The sequence below is a fragment of the Rattus norvegicus genome, chromosome 9 (genome assembly GCF_021556685.1).
Source record: "Rattus norvegicus strain SHRSP/BbbUtx chromosome 9, alternate assembly SHRSP_T2T, whole genome shotgun sequence".
In the NCBI taxonomy this organism is placed as follows: domain Eukaryota; kingdom Metazoa; phylum Chordata; class Mammalia; order Rodentia; family Muridae; genus Rattus; species Rattus norvegicus.
The window spans coordinates 57,163,647-57,180,635 of NC_141542.1; the positions used below are offsets into that span (position 1 = coordinate 57,163,647).

The 16,989-nt window shown below is 47.8% G+C and overlaps 1 protein-coding gene across 4 annotated transcripts in view; it reads right to left on the reverse strand.

Moving 5' to 3' along the window:
* Window positions 1–16,989, reverse strand: part of Rfx8 (regulatory factor X8) — a 61,455-nt gene that overhangs the window by 31,621 nt on the left and 12,845 nt on the right. For all 4 annotated transcript variants that reach the window (NM_001447252.1, NM_001447251.1, XM_087567262.1 and 1 more), the window contains 1 exon segment: window positions 294–357. In NM_001447252.1, coding sequence (NP_001434181.1) covers window positions 294–357 — 64 coding nt within the window.

Here is a 16,989-nt window from a genome sequence, read left to right on the forward strand (position 1 = left end):
TGATTCTCAGAGTTGAAAGAATACAATAGAGGCAGGGTGCAGCAAATCCATCACCAAACACCTGTCCTTTAGAACTATACCTCAGGAAACACAGCTTCGCTGTGACTGCAGCTGAGCAGTGCGGTCCTCCAGGGCAGGGGCCAGGTCCGTCCTAGCTGAGTATGACGTATGCCGGACATTCAACGGCGAGATCAAAGGGGTGATGGGTAAGGACTCTCCAGAACTTGGGACACAGCAGGCATGTAATCCCCAATACCGGAGGGTCTGTTAGAACGTGGTGATTTTATACTCACTGTTTCTTCCTGCTGGAGAACGTTGTTAAAATCAGGAGACTTTCCGAAGGCAACAAGGTCGCCACTGTACAGGAACAGACAACAGAGAAACCGTGTGACTAAGATGCCCGTCCCCGAACACAAGAAAAGAATTTCCTCTGCAGCGAGCGTATTCGTTTGGGGTAAAACTCTATCAAAAACTCACCCTTCAGGTTCCTGGGCACGTATGGCAATTGTCACGTGCTTGGGGATTTTTTTTTTTTAAAGATTATTTCTGTATCTGGGACAACCTTGGATTTTAATTTTAAATGCTTTGTTCCCTTCACAAGCAAGGTGTCTGACACCATTAAGGTTACAACTTCACTCCTGTGGGAAAAGAAAGCCCACCGTGAAAATGGTGGGTCTTGCTGCTTTCCGATTTGGTGTACGCTGCTAGCGACCCAGACACGAGAGTGCCGTTAGGTAATAGATGCGGCAGAGCGCGCTTCCACGGAACACGGGAACTGGGGGTTGCTGGTAGACCATCTGTCATGTCTGCGGGGCACCTCGTGTGAGAGACACATACAGACTTAGTCCCGTCGATGTCGATGTTCGGTGGGATGCTTTCCCTTTAATTATGGGTACTCAGTGCCTTCCACTTGCACCAGGAAATGTGCCCCCTCTGGCTATGAGAGAGGAGGGTATCTTCTTCCCCATCTGCCCCAGAGCTAAGGCTGAGCTGAGCGGGAGGCATGGCTTGGAAGCTTCATCTACCAGAGTCAGCATGGTCCTCTTGCCTGAGAGAACGGGGCTGCAGACCAGACTGTCTCTCTCCTCAGAGTATGAAGCCACAGTCGGGGGGACACCTGGGAGAGTGGGCCAGCACTGGCTTTGGGGCTCTCTTCTAAAGATCTGTGTGGTGGCGACAGTATCTCCTCCCTCCTGAGTATCTGATATATACATATACACATGCTCATGCATATCTATGGATGATAATGTTTCTGCACAGGACTCTTTCCCCAAGTGCGGTAGACAATCTGAATGCAAGCCCTTCAGGGAGGCGTGCCCTTCGTACTTTAGTGAGAATCGTTATCAAAACATCAGTGTTGTTTTGGACATTCCAAATAGCTCATGGGATATGGGCTCTAGAAACCAAAGATACAGAAGGATGGATTCCATACAAATGGTAGAAAGTGGAGAAATTCAAGTGTTTTAGAAATTTCATTTGGGGCTTGTATTTGGGACTGAACTGTGCCCCCTTCCTATACTGTAGTATTAGCCTCTACTGTAGCTATATTTGCAGAAAGAATTTTGTGAGTGTGTGGGGAGGCGGGGGGGGGGGAGCTCACATGTGATCACACATACTTGAAGTCTGAGAGAAGACTAAACTTTTGAACAGTGTTGAAACTATGAAGATCTGGGCCGAAGGCACTTTGTGTTGAGACAGCCATGAGCTCACAGGGCCAAGGGTAGAATTTTATGGTTTCAAAGTGCTACAGTCAGGTATCCGATTGACGAAGGTGGGCTCGTGATGGTGAACTTGGATCGATGACTTGATTGGCTTTAGGAATACTTGGGCCTTAATGAGGCCCATCTTTGGATGTGTCTATGAATGCTTCCAGAAGCATTGGCTGAGGAGAGGAGATTAACCCTGAAGAGTGGCACCACCATCTCCTGGGATGGGGTCTGGAAATGAATCAAGAGGGGGAAGGCAGAAAGTCATGTGTGAGCATTAGGTTTTCCCCACTGTCCGCTTCCTGGACAGCACCAAAGATAAGCTAGCTGCCCGCTGGGGCACCTCCTCCTCCACGAGAGAGTGCGTCTCTCTAAATTGTGAGCCAGAGGAAAAACTTTCTCTTGTTTTGCCTTTTTATCTGGTACTTAGCTCCAAGAGACATAACCAATAACATATAGATTCTGGGACATTGTAAGTAAGCTTGGAACTAATTTATCCCTAGAATAAGACATAAGTAAACATCGGAAGTGAGAGTCCACAGAACTTAACCAGGATGATATGATTGGCTGTCAGGAGTTGGAGACATTACTGGAGTCACTAGTGAAGCTCTTTATCTCCCTCTTCTTTCTTTTTGAGGCAGAGGTCTGTGGTTGAAATTAAAAGAAGGCAGGTGCAAGATAAGACAAGGCCTGCAATTGGACAGTAAAAAGTAAGGCAGGGTCAGAGTTTTGGAAAGGGGAGAGAAGCCAAGGAGGGGAGACAAGATGGAGGAGGATGAGAAGGGTCATTCTCTGTGTGGCTTTAATCAGCCACAGGTAACTATGGCTATCACATGAGGGATGGATTATTAGAGGACAGCTTGTCTTGTCTAGGTGGGCAAATTCTATCATATCAGGTGGCTCTGAATTTATTATGCGGATGTGTTTTTACTGAGATAATTACTGAGATAAATGTGATTGTTACGTTACAAGCTTCTGGAGTTTTGATTTGGTCAGGCTGATGTAGGTTATGACGTTGTCCGGTTGCTAGGGATGTGAGCAGAGAGCCAGGAGGGCGGCTGCCGCTGTAACCAAAGACTAGCTAGAGGTATTGTGGCGTGGTGCCCTAGAAGCGGCTGCCCCTGAGATGAATGCACCCGTTGGATGTCATGTGGCTTGAGGAGGCGGGCTAGCGAGGGTTTGTGGGTATTTATAACAGGGGTCTCGTTATGCGTGTCTAGCTGGCTTGGAACTCGATCTACAGACCAGACTGACTTCACACTCAGAATCAGCCCCCTCTGTCTCAGGCGTTGAGGCTGACGATGCAGACCAGCACACCTGACTCTAGGCTTTTCCCAGTGAAACGGGAGGGATACAATTCTGCACTGTGCCAACACAGAATTCCTGGATCCTTTCCTTGCAGAAATGAATATGAGAACAACGGGAAGATATTCAGGTCTGTTTATCCACCTACCACCCTGCCCACTCGGCACCATCCAGTCCGTCCATCCATCCATCCGTCCGTCCGTCCATCCACCCACCCACTGTTCATCCATTTAACTATCCATTGGTTTCTCATTCAGTCACCATATGCACATTAGGTGTCAACCACGGGACAGACATTTTGTTAGCTCTTGTAGGGCATAGTTGTGATCAAGATAACAAGGGCCACCACCACCATCATCATCGCTAATTGTCTTTGCTTTTTGCTTTTTGGAGACAGGCTTTTTTCTGGAGTCTAGCCTTAAGGATTTGGCTGTTCTGGACCTGCTCTGTAGACCAGGTTGGCCTTGAACTCACAGAGATCCACCTGCCTCTTTCTCCAGAGTGCTGGGATTAAAGGCATGTGCCACCACCTTCCAGTTAAAAGCCACTTTAAAAAAATACAATTAGTATACATTAACTTAAAAATAAAGAAATCAGCATGACTGAGGACTTGAACTGGACACTGCAGCACAGTAGTTCCACACCGTGGTGACCTTGAACAGAGGACTCCTGGGATCTGGCCTTAAAACCAGGTGTGCAAGCTTGGAGGTCTCAGTTAAAAGTGCTGGTGCAGAGAGGACCTGGCAAGAGGACCCAGGGAACACTGCAGACATTGGCTGCTCTTGAACCTGGAGGGCTGGGCTAGCGAGTTAAGCCTGTGGTAGACCTGGGTTCTATTTTCCCTCCACTGGGGTCAACTGCCACCCAGGCCCAGCACAGTGAGAGCCAAAGCACGGTTGTTGCTAAACTATGGCCCCAGTGAAGCCACAAACAATACCAGAGCTGGCCTTGCTGAGAAGGAGGGGTCCAGGTCCTCTGGGGCTGTCTGAAGCCTGTGGCAGTTTCTAATCACCAGGGCAGAGCTGTGGCTCAGCAGTGGCCCCGTGTTAGTCTGCACCTTGAAGACCTGTGGTCCTCATGGGCTACCCCCCTCAGCTGCTGCATCCTAACCCAGGCTGTTAGGATTTAATAAACAATGGGGCAGGGGTGTGGCCAGCCAGGCCAGGGGAAGGCAGGAGACCAGGGAGGAAAGAGGTGACATCCTGCTGCAGCAGCTGGTGGATGTACTTCCTTCAGTAAATCCCTTGGGCTCTGGTGACCCTGGACAGGACAGGGAAGGCATGGGGTCAGATGACTCTAAGTCCTATTTAAGGGCCAGAGTCTCTAAATATTTGATGACCTGTAGACTCAGACTTCCTCCAGACCCACCTCTAGTTAGATTCTTTCTGAGTCCTCCATGGAGGAAACCCAGGGAACCCTTGTTTCTCTGGGGACCAGCAAGTGCCTACTTGCTCTATGTAGCATGAGAGTCACATTGCTTTAATCTGTTTCCATAATCACTTGGCACTGAGGAGACCAAGATATACTTCCAGGACACATGGTGATCTTAAATAAGTAGACAGACAGACAGACAGACAGACTTCCCCAAGCGATGCGCTAGCTCTAACTCTGGTTTGCTTCCACATTCTCCGGCTTTGACATCACTATCATTGATCCAGACTTCCATTACATCATGCTGGCACCCCAATCTCCCTCGAACATTGCTCAGCATCGGGGAAAACAATTTAAAGCAATTACAAAGAGAAGAAAACAGCAGTGTGATGCAGTCCCGCCCTCAGACCATGTTGTGTAGCCCGAGTGCGGGGGCAGAGCACTGTCCTCCAGCCACTGTGGTCCCCCTGCAAGGCCGGCTTACCACATCTGAACGAATTATTTTGCTTTTGACTGGAAGTGACTCTTCACAGTTTTGGATATGAATTCAAATGTAAACACAGATACAAATATAAATACAGGATACATTGTTATGTAATGATTGTAAAACCTTGTGCAGTTTCGTTCCATGAATTGTAGGCACCTGGAGCATGCAGCGATCCCTAACCCTCAGACCACCCTGCAAAGACAGCTGTGAAGAACTGTAATCCCATTTCTCAGATCAGGACAGAGATGGAGAATCCAGAGGACATTCTGATCTGAGTTCATAGCCATTACCTATTTATTGTTTTGTTCTTTTAGGGTACATATGCACCTGGCAAGGTCGTAATAATTTAGGGGCTGAGGATGTAGCTGAGCTGTGGAGCCCTTACCTACTACACATGCATGGGCAAAAGGGCTTTATCCCCAGCACATCAGCAGATGAACGAACACACACACACACACACACACACACACACACACACACACACACACACAGAGAGAGAGAGAGAGAGAGAGAGAGAGAGAGAGCGCACAGACATTGACACCCACACACCCCACACACAGTAAATGTGTTTTGAAACTAAAAATGTATGAGTTATGCTACTGGGACAAAAGGCTGGCACGCTGAGCGCTATAACTTAGTCATCTTCTGCATGGAGGGAGGTTGCTATTCAAGTATTTAACTGTCTCCTAACCCATTAGATTTAATGAACAACTTAATTGCAAAATGACTACCGGGAAAGTGTTAAAAGTGTAAGCTGTCCACATTTGCTTTCTTATGCAAACTTGCCTCTGGGGGGTGAGGGGATCAAGTTTACAGGCAGACAGCAAAACACACCAGGCATTGCATCCAGGTGGCTTTCCACAGAGGAAGGCCAAGGAGGGGTGCTTAGAGCAAGTTCCTGAGGATGTCGGGGTAGGGGTGGACTCTGCTTCCAAAGCCATTGCAGAGCCGGGGTGTCATCCAGGGCATGATTTCTCATACACGAGATTTTTTTTAAGTGTCTAGAGAACAACTGGGTAATGCATATGTTCAACTTTAACAAGTCCCAACCAGCCCTGGAAACCATAGGGTGGACAGGGCCAAAAAGCTGGTTGCAACTTGGACACCTCATTAGTAGGGAGACTCATCAGCGGTCTCGCTGGGGGGTCCTGGCCCCAGCTCTGTCTCATCTTATTCCTTCTTATACACTAGCTGACTAAACAAGAAAGAGAGTCCCTTGCTAGGGTAGGCAGGGGACCCTCCTGCATCCTCTGGTGGTGGAGGCCACAACTGTCAGACTGCAGCTGGTTTGTCATGAGCCTGCTTTCCCCAAGGTGGGAGGGGGACTGGATGATGAGCGCTCTGCCCCATGGTGCTTTGTCGGTCTGTGGATCCAGCTGCCAATCCACAGCTGCATCCCACAGGCTCAGGCTGCCACCCCAAGGCAGCCCCCTGAGCTCATGAGCTGGCAGGGGAACAAAGAAATGCAAGCACAAAGGCTCAGCATGTGAGGGACAACTTAGACAGTCACAGAAGGCCTTTAGCTTGTTAAGCTGGGAAAGCTGTGTGTGTGTGTGTGTGTGTGTGTGTGTGTGTGTGTGTGTGTATGTGTGTATGTGTGTACATATGTTGTGCATGTATATGTGTTTGCATGTGTATATGTGTATGTATAATATGTATGTATATAATATACGTCTGACTGTGTACATATGTATCTGTCTGTGTATATGTATCTGTGTGGCTACGTGTATATACATATGTATATGTGTGTATATGCATATGTGTATGCATGTGTGTTCATATGTGCATCCATGCATATGTGTCTGCATATGCATATGTGTGTATATGCATGTGTGTACATGTGCATTCATGTGTCTGCATGTGTATGTATGTACGTATATGTATGTGTATATGATGTGTATGTATGCTTGTGTGCATGTGTATCTGTGTGTGTGTGTATGTGTGTGCATATATGTATGTATATGTATCTGTGTGGCTATGTGTGTATTCATATATATGTGTGAATATGCATATGTGTGTTATGTGTGCACGTGTCTTCATATTTGTGTCCGTGCATATATGTCTGTATGTATAGATGTATATGCATGTGTGTAGATGATGTGAATGTCTGTCTGCATATGTATCTGTGTGCATATGTATGTTTGTGTGTATATGTATCGGTGTGACTATGTGTGTATATGTATATGTGTGTATATGCACATCTGTCTGTGTTTATATGTATCGTGTATGTCTGCATGTACATGCATCTTTGTGTGTGTCTCTGTGTGTGGTGGTAAAGAGGAGGGCAAAAGCTATTTCTATTACATCCTGAAGAGAAACATGTAATTCTTTTCAGAGTTTATATTAAATAGATTGGAAAAGGACACACATTTTCTTTAAAGTGTGTTACCTTGGGGATATAAGTTAATGGGTTGCTTCCTTTGGTTTGATTAAACATGCATGCACATGTACTTATGTACACACGTGTGTATACACACACACACACACACACACACACACACACACACTCCCACAAAAGAGGAGGGGATTTCGCACCTCAGCCTCAGACTGAGTTTTTGGATCCACAGCTCAGTCCAGCTGTCTGAAGAAACACAATGGGATCTGGGGAGGCCTGTTCCCTGAAAACTTGCCTGGCCTTGGAGATGGAGCAGGGGAGAGAGCTCTGGACTTTTCATGAGGTGCACGTTTACGGTCTTTTTGATTAAGAAGCAAACAAACATCTCAAGTGTCTGCTCAGATCTTGGCCTGTCCTGGGTCAAGGGTGAGAATCACCACACCCACCTCTCCCACAGAGCCTTCCATCTGTCATCTCTGCAGGCAGTCCTCAGACACGAGGACCTGGCCCCTGCGATGGGACCTCCTGCTGCAGCATGCGACATTTCTCCTCCCCAGCATGGGATGTGGAGGGAGGGGTGTGGAGACTGTTTAATGAGGCAGCTATACTGAAGGGGTAGGAAGCACACGGGGCAGGCTTATCTGGACACTGAGTGTCTTTTAGCTAGGTTATGGGCTGTTTGGAGTGTTTGGGGACAGTGGCATAAATAATGCTGAAAGCTACTCTGCTGTTCTTGGATGAATCTCTGTGCTCATGTTTTGTGTGGGTGGGTGGCTGGGTACTTCCATTTCTTTTTCTGTGTGTAGCTCAAGCAGTCTAGGCACAGGTTGGTGTTCCAGCCAGCTGCCTTAAAGAGCTTGCATGCTCATGGTTCTGGTAAGAAATACTTATCTTTCTTTCCGTGGTGAGGCTGTAACTCTGGACTTCATAGAAGCGCTCTGTCACTAAGCTACACAACCCCCAGCCCAAGGCTACGTCCCTTGTGGGATCTTCATTTTGCCCCCTCCATAAATGCCAGGGCTGCTGTACATTAGCTGTCATCTCAACTCATAAAGACTCTGGCCTTGGGGGAGGCAGACAGCTTTGGGGGAACCTCAAAAAAAAAGCCTGCTTATCTGAAGGCTCTCCCTTGGGTTTTGAACCTGGGGAAGGGAGGGCAAACAGAGCCAGCTACACTCCCTGTGGCTGATGGCTTCCAGGTGTGCAGAGCCAGACTCTGCCTTGCTGGCTTCCCCTTGCTAAGAAGTGCCAGGCATTTCAGGTCAGTTATAGATGGATGCTACCATCTCTCACCTCTCAGGTGAGGAGAAGGGCAAAGAGAGCTTTGAAGGGGAGCAAAGACTGGAATGGGAGTGGCTTGCAAGGCTTTGCAAGCCCCTGCTGCCCTGAGGACCCCGCTGGGAGACAGCATGGGGCCTACCCATCATGCCTGTTCTCCAGGATTATGGAGTTATGCTCGCTTTATTATTTCTAACTGAATTTTTTTACTGACGTAATTATAGATTTATATGTAGCTGTAAGAAATAATTAAGGGGAGATCCCTTTTATGTTCGACTCAGCTCCACCCGCTGCTAACACTGCTCACAATCCTCCCCTTCAGATCCACAGGCATTGACACTAGGATCTGCTAACTCCCTAAGGAAGTCCACCTCCATGGCTGCCAGGCCCCAGGTCTCCGTAAGAAACGCACAGTATTTGCAGAGGCCTTGTTGTGCACACCCCTGCACACTCAAAATCAGCTCCAGCTGACTCACGGTACCTACGAACTCACAGTGGAAATCCTATGTCAAAAGCTGGGATGCCATATTGTTTAGGAAATAATGCTTAAAAAGAAAAAGTTCCTATACTCAGTCAATTTTACCCCCAACTAATCCCCATCCATGGTCAATTGAATCTGAGGCCATGGGAGCTTCAGGGACAGAGAGAGGGCCAGCTGTATCACATCACAGTCCAGATACTGCCACTGATGCAACCTAACCATCTTACATTTTCTGTTTTACTTAAACTTGTGTGCGCGTGCACATGTATGTGTGTTGTGTGAGTGTGCATGCCTGTGTGAGTGTGTTGTGTGCACATGTGCGCATGCATACACGTGTGTGCATGTGTGTACATATATGTGCATGGTGTGTGAGCATGCATGTACATGTGCATATGCGAGTGTCCATGGGTATGTGTACACATACATGCATGTACGTGTGTGTGTTGTGTGTGAGCTTACATGTGTATGTGCATGTGTGTGTGAGTGCATGTATGTGTGCATGTGTGAGTGTGCAGGTGCAAGTGTGCATGTGTGTGTACATGAGTATGTGTGCACATGAGTATGTGTGTGTAAAATATCTTATCACCTATTCATGTTCATGTGTCCCTCACCGTAGCTGAGATATTGTTCTAGGGAAGCTCATGGGATAAAGATGGAAAGATAAGATACAGAGTTCAAGAAAATATTCGCAAACCACAAACAAACGAGGGGTAGTATGTAAAATCGAGAACAATAAATCAGAAAGGAGGATGCTCGGAGGGATGGCACTTTGATAACCATGCCTATTTCTTGCTCCCCAAACCCGTAGACCATCCATTTCTGCCAACCTCTAACCTGTCCCTCATTTCATCTTTTTTTTTTTTTTTTTTGGTTCTTTTTTTTCGGAGCTGGGGACCGAACCCAGGGCCTTGCGCTTCCTAGGTAAGCGCTCTACCACTGAGCTAAATCCCCAGCCCCTCATTTCATCTTTTGAACATGCTCTATACAAAGAATCATTTAGGGTTGGAGGTATTTTCATGTAGCCGAGTCCCACAGATCTATCCAGGTTTCCACGATCATCAAAGGTCTCGTCCTCTTTACTTTGGCTTTCTGTGGCACAGATGTACCACTCTTAGATTAACCAGTCACCTGCTGAAGGACTCCCAGGCCACCTCCAGTCTGAGGCTGTCACTACTACAGCCACTGAGAACATCCTTGTGAGGGTCTGCACCCGGATGTTAGTTTTCATTTGAGGACAAATGCCTAGGAGATCGACGGATGGTTGGACAGTACTCGTGTCTGTTTTAATTAAGAACTGCCAAGCCACTCTCTAGAGTGATGCATCATTTTGCATTCCCACCAGGGTTGTGGGATCGGTCTGGGTTCTCAGAATCTCTATTGGGATTTGGTGTTTTTATTCTATCAGTCTCATGGGTACGTAGGCGCAGCTCACCGTGGAAAGGTTCAGTTTTGTGAGGTGTTTGTCTCTTGTCCCTTTTCTAATACGTTTGTTCTGAGTTTTCATATTGTTGGGTTTTATATGCTCTTTCTAGATTCTAGATTCCAGAATCTGACGATGGTGCGGACTGCATGTGTTCTCCTCCAGTCTGTGTCTTTTCCATCTCCTCTGCAGAACTTTTGGAAAAGTCCGACTACGTTTCTCATTTTACGGCTCAAACATTGGGTGGCCAGCCTGGGGACTTCCTGCCTAGCCCCAGGTCCCACTAAGCTTAGTAGGTTTTAATATTCTTATATTTTGTTGGCTTTGCTCTTGTTAACTTTGCAACGAGATGAGTTTCTGCTGATGTTACCTAGGGTGATCTCAAACTCTCAGACTCAAACAATTGGGAACCTCAGCCTTCGGTCTAGCTCGGGGTACAACTTTCTACTTTTGGAAGGAGGTGGAGACGGAGTTTCTCTATACACCTCTGGTTGGCCTGGAACTCACTCTATAGACTAGGCTCATGGACATCTGCTTCTGCCTTTTGAGTGCTGGGTTTAAAAGTGTGGTTTCTGGATGTGTGGTTTCTTCTCGAAGCCACCCTCTCCTATTACGTTTCTTGTGTGCCTCTGCCTTCACCTGAGGGCTGGCAAGATGGCTCAGTGCTTTCTGCCAGGCCTGATACACACATCCGATGCCTGGAACCCTCATTCTCACAAGCAATCCTCTGGTCCCCACATGTGTACTATAGTATGCATGTGCATGCACACATAATAAATGGCACGTGATATTTTTTAATTAAAAATCAGTTGGTCATATTTCTAGAGTCTCTCCCATGCCTGGGCTCCTGTGTCGACACTGCAGGCACAAGACTTTAGTTGTTGCAACTACACAGAGCATTTAGTAAGACGGAGTGTTTCCAGTTATTCTGCCTTGTTAAGGCCTTTGAGCTGTCCGCTTTCCCATACAGACTTTGAATACGCTTTTATGTCAAGAGAAAAGTCTTGCTGTTTTTCTTTTTTCTTCTCAAAAACAACTTCAGTGAGATACACAGCTCAATCATTTAAAGAGAGAGATTCAATGCTTTCTTGGTATAGTCATAGACTTGTGCAACTGCGTAGATAAAAGGTAACCCTCAGGTCGGAGCCGCAGGAAGGCCTGGGCAAGGTCAGTCCTTGGCTAGAGTCTGGGAACTTGGCTTGTGTACTGTTCCCATTCGAAGTTTGCTGGAAGAGTGGCTCTTGGAGTGGAGACTGTACAAAACTACAGTGTGTGCAGAACACTCGCTTTTCTTTGTTACTTAGACATGTGCTGGGCAGAGGGGACTGCATGACAAGTTCCTGATAAGAACTCTGAATATCAAGTCTCTAACAGATGTGCTTCCCAAGTAAAACACATGACTCGCGTGCAGCTGCATTTTATTTGCTGAGGAACGGGCTCTGCAGGACTGAGCATAGAGAGAGACAGCCTAGGGCGACCTCATAGACGGTCCTTCCACTTTTGCTGTGTGTGTGTGTGTGTCTATATGTCTCTGTGTGTCTGTATATGTCTGTGTGTTTGTATGTCTCTGTGTGTCTATTTGTGTCTCTCCGTCTGTGTGTATGTCTCTGTATGTGTCTCTGTGTGTCTTTGTATGTGTCTGTATGTCTCTGTGTGTATGTCTCTGTATGTCTGTGTGTGTCTGTATGTCTCTGTGTTTGTGTATTTCTGTGTGTGTCTGTATGTCTCTGTGTGTCTGTGTATTTGTGTCTGTGTGTATGTCTCTGTATGCCTGTGTATGTCTATATGTCTCTTTGTATGTGTGTGTACGTCTGAGTGTGTCTCTGTGTATCTTTGTATGTATGTCTGTGTCTCTGTGTGTATCTGTTTGTATGTGTTTGTGTCTGTGTATCTGTGTCTCCCTGTGTGTGTCTCTGTGTGTGTCTGTGTATGTCTGTGTATATCTCTGTATGTGTGTGTATGTCTGGGTGTGTCTCTGTGTATATGTCTGTGTATGTGTGTGTGTCTGTGTATATATATCTCTGTGTATCTCTCCCTGTCTCCCCTCCTCTCTCTCTCTCTCTCTGTGTGTGTGTGTGTGTGTGTGTGCGCGCGCGCGCGCGCGCGCGCGCGCGCGCTTACAGAGGCCAGAGGTGTCGTGTCGGATTCCCTTGAAGCTAGAGTTATAGGCAGTTGTGAGCCACATGGTATGGGTGTTGGGAATTGAACAGGAACCCTTTAGACGAGCATATATGCCCTTAACTGCTAAGCCATCTCTCCAGCCCCCAGTGATATATTATTTCCATTAAAAAAAAAAAAAAACCTTTCAACTTGTCTGGGCCATCAAATCTGACGTATGTTTCTTGTTGGCAATATAAACCTGAGTCATTTTCTCGTTTTTAAAATCCACTCTGCCAGTTTTATCTTCCCGTTGGTGCATGTAAATAATTTACAATTAAGGTAATTGTTGGTACGCCAGCTCTTGACTTGCTCTTCTGTGCCTTGCTTCTATGTTTCCTTGGGTTCTTTGTTCTGCATCTGTATCCTTGCATCTCTGAGAGTTACTTTAAGCACAGAATTCCATCCTGCTCTAGTTACGGCATATTTTTGGTACACATCAACGTCACTCTCAGAGCCCAGTGCTTCCCCGCTTCAGATGAAGTGCAGACACTTCTCTCCATTTAGGTCCCTTTTCCTTCCCTGCTTTAACGAGTCTCCGTGTGGAATGCAGTCTTGGTCAAGCGATGGGCTGTGGCCTGCACTACTCAAGAGGAAGAAAACAGTCTAGTGCTTGCTTCTGTTCCACTCTGGCCACTGCTTCTCCTTTCCTGATGTCCCAGGATTCCCTCTGCTGTCAGCCCTCGCTCTTTGAAGGATTTCCTTCAGCTCATCTTTAGGAGTGAGCTGACTAGTGGCAAGTCATTTCCCCTTTCTGTTTTCCCTTCATTCCTGGAGGAAATGTGTGTGTGTGTGTGTGTGTGTGTGTATGTGTGTGTGTGTATGCACACGCGCATCTATGTATGTCACTGTGTCTGTGTATGTTTCTGTGTATATCTGTATGTCTGTGTGTATGTGTGTGTCTCTTTGTGTATATTTCCGTATATGTGTGTGTCTCTGTGTATGTATCTGTGTATCTGTGTGTGTGTGTGCATGTGCGTGCACACAGTGCATGTGCTTAGAGGCCAGAGGTGTTGTGTCAGACACACGAGTGCACGCACACTCTTCAGGCTGGGTTTGGGAATTCCTCTCCTCTGTGAAGGAGATGCTCATTTTCCAGATGTGCTCCAGCTCTCTGGGGAGGAGACAGTTGGACTGTGGAGACAGTGGGCCACCAAGAGGCTTTACTGGATTGGGTCTCTCTGGACGGACCAGGCAGTACTCCTTAGTTTCTTTGGTTGAAATGAGGTATCTCAGGCTCCTGGAGAAAGGACAGTGATGGATCGTTTTCCTGGACAGAATTCCTCGTAGCCAGCAGAGAGAATCGGAAGTCTTAAGACTCATGCTGGGTTGCAGTTGGGTGGTGTGTCTTCTTGGTGTAAGGATGACGAGGGTTTGAAGAGGCCTTGCTCCTGTGTTGGCCCACAACCCTGGGATCCCAAACCAACTCCTCTTTCCAGTCTAGTTTCCCTCTGGTTGCTCTGGTCTTCAGGGTTCAAAGCTGTGCCCTGAGAGCAGGGGCAGGAAGAGGCGGGCTTCTACCTGCTCTTGTCTCACTTGGAGGTCCAAACCTCCATAGTTAGAGGCACGTTTAAATGGATGATGTGTAATTGGGTAATTAACCATTCTGCTAACGGGTAGCACTGGTTTATAAGGGCTACACGGTCTGCTTTCTAGAAGCATTTGAGGCGGCTTATGTAGGGGATAGGAGGACATAGATTCCTCCTCGCTCCAGGCTCCTGCCCCAGCACAACTGAACACATGAAGAATGTGGATGGGCCCTGCATACGCGGCAAGAGCTCTGGGTGCTGTGAAGGAGCGCGTGGGAGCAAGGGGGTGCTGATACGGGAAGATCTCATATTTACCAGACAGCCCTGAGGCCCAGGGACACCGCAAGGAGAGACGCAGCTCCTGTGGCCTGTGATCTTGGCTTCTCTGCCCAGGAAAGGAGATCTGGAGGGGGAGAGGGGATCCTCGGACTCTCTTAGCAGCAGGACAATCTCAGAGTCTAAGGGTGACCCACTGGCTCATTTAACATCGCTTCCACGTGTGGAGCACCAAATGGGCAGATTCCGTGATCTATCCACAGGGGCAAGGAGAGCTAGCAGGACCCAGGCCCACCTCCCTACTGGATACGGCATAGAGATCCAAGCCCCTCAGAGGCTACACACCATGGAAAGGAGGGTTTGGTAGACGTTCTGGGAACACCACAAAGATGAAGCGCAGGGTGGCAAGCCAATATGGGGAGGGGAGGGAGAGCCTCATAGCCATGGAGGAATGGCAAAGCCTTCCTCTGGTCCAAGTGTAGGTGCACAGAAACATCCACCCTAGACTCCCCACGCCCATGTTCACAGCCTAAAGACTGTTCCCTGCAGAGACTGCTCCTACCAAGATCAGCTAAACCTGTCCACTTAATCCAGAGGTTTACCAGAGACCCTGCCCCTTTGTCAGGCTGCGCGCAATAACCCCACGCCATGTTCAAGTCCTTATAACAAACATGCTGAGTTTCCAGAGTGTGCGGTTTCTCCAGCAGAGACTTCATCTTTTCTGTCTGTGCCCATCTTTTCCCTTGAGAGTCAGGCCCAAGGCCCCAGAACTCATGCACGGATGCTGCATGCCTGGGCTCAGGAAGTTAAGCTGCCACTGGGACCACAGAAGTGGGTTAGAACCTACATGCTACACCCTAGGGTGTTAGGGGATGGGCTCACTTCCCAAACAGGTGATTTAAATGGGATCAGGAGTCCCCTCTCATATACCAAATACCCAGGACACACGGAACATCACTATAACCTGAGTACCAGGTGTACAAGAAGCTGGATGAGAAGGGACAAGTGACTGTCACGAGTGCAGATGTGCACTGTTTTGACAAGACTTCCCAGCATCGGATCCCTTGAAACAAATGTGGAAATAGCTTCATGAAAGACACAAAGGTTACACGAGAGAGCTGGGTGAAGGTTATGGAACCTTAAAATACAAGAGCCGGAATGAACATGTGACACCATGAAAAAGCACGCAGGGGAGAAGAGTCCGCCTGAGACTGGCGTGCAGCCACAACCTCCCAGCTGTTCGCAGCATTTCTCATGTTTGTGCATCTGATCTTGACGACATCCCTGCCAAGCATATAATCTTCTTGGAAGAACAGGAAGCCGGGGAACAGAGAAGCTGAGTGACTGTCCCACCACGAGCACACAGCTTGCTAGTTTAAGAACAGCCAACACATCCAGCTCTGTGGTCACTATCTCAACAGAGCATCTCACGGCTCAGCTGCCTCTGGCTGACACGAGCTACTTCAGCAGAAAGCATCTCGCTGGGGCTTCTGAAAATGTCTTCTAATTGTCCTCTCTACTCTCTCCCTCCTGACTCAGGGACCTCTTCTCCCATCTCCTGTGTACTCACCAAGCCCTCTGCCCTCTGACTCTCGTCCTCCTTACCCACCAAGCCCTCTGCCCTCTGACTCTTGTCCTCCTTACCCACCAAGCCCTCTGCCCTCTGACTCTCGTCCTCCTTACCCACCAAGCCCTCTGCCCTCTGACTCTTGTCCTCCTTACCCACCAAGCCCTCTGCCCTTTGACTCTCGTCCTCTTTACCCACCAAGCCCTCTGCCCACAGACTCTTCTCCTCCTCACTTCTCTCAACCCCAGGCCCTTTACGCTGGCTCTTGTATGATGTGGCAGAATCTTTGTTCTTTCACTCAGATGACGGTGTCTGGAGAAGCCCCCTTATGCCTCCATTACTGTCTTCAGACCACACCTTATCTGGTTCTATTTTCTTACTCCTGGCTCCACGTGGTAGGAGGAAGAGGCCATGGTTATATGTGTGTATTACTGACTTTAGAGGGGGCTCGATTTGCTGTGAAAACTCGAATGTTTGTTGAATGAATAAATAAGTGAATGGAGGATGAGAGGTGATGTGTTTGTTATTTGAAAACTATGAAGCTGTCCTTTCTTTTTGTCTCAAGACCTTTTTTTTTTGTTGTTGTTCTTTTTTTTGGAGCTGGGGACCAAACCCAGAGCCTTGCGCTTGCTAGGCAAGCGCTCTACCATTGAGCTAAATCTCCAACCCTCAAGACCTAATTTTTAAGAGGAATTCAACACGTGGGAGTCCTTGCACAAAGGACCTATGACATAATAGGCAAGATTTTTACCCGTAGAGTTTGCTAGGGATCAGCAGCAGGGTGTTTATCTCTGCCTTTGGAATCTATATTTACCATTTCTTGAGATGTGGCAGCTAATGGACAGGGCAGAAATGCTGGAGGGGTAGAGAGTCTGTGAGCTGTGTAGACATGTGAGGGAAGGAGGCTATCCTGGAGCTGGCACTGTTGGAGATGGTCCCCCTGGAGGGCTGTCAACACGAATGGTAGATCCAAGAGGACCCAGGAAGAGGAGGAGGGATTGTGGAGGGCGGGGGGCGGGAGCACGGAGGGATGAGCACAGAATGGAACTGTATGCTCCAGAGTCACAGGAAAGTTAG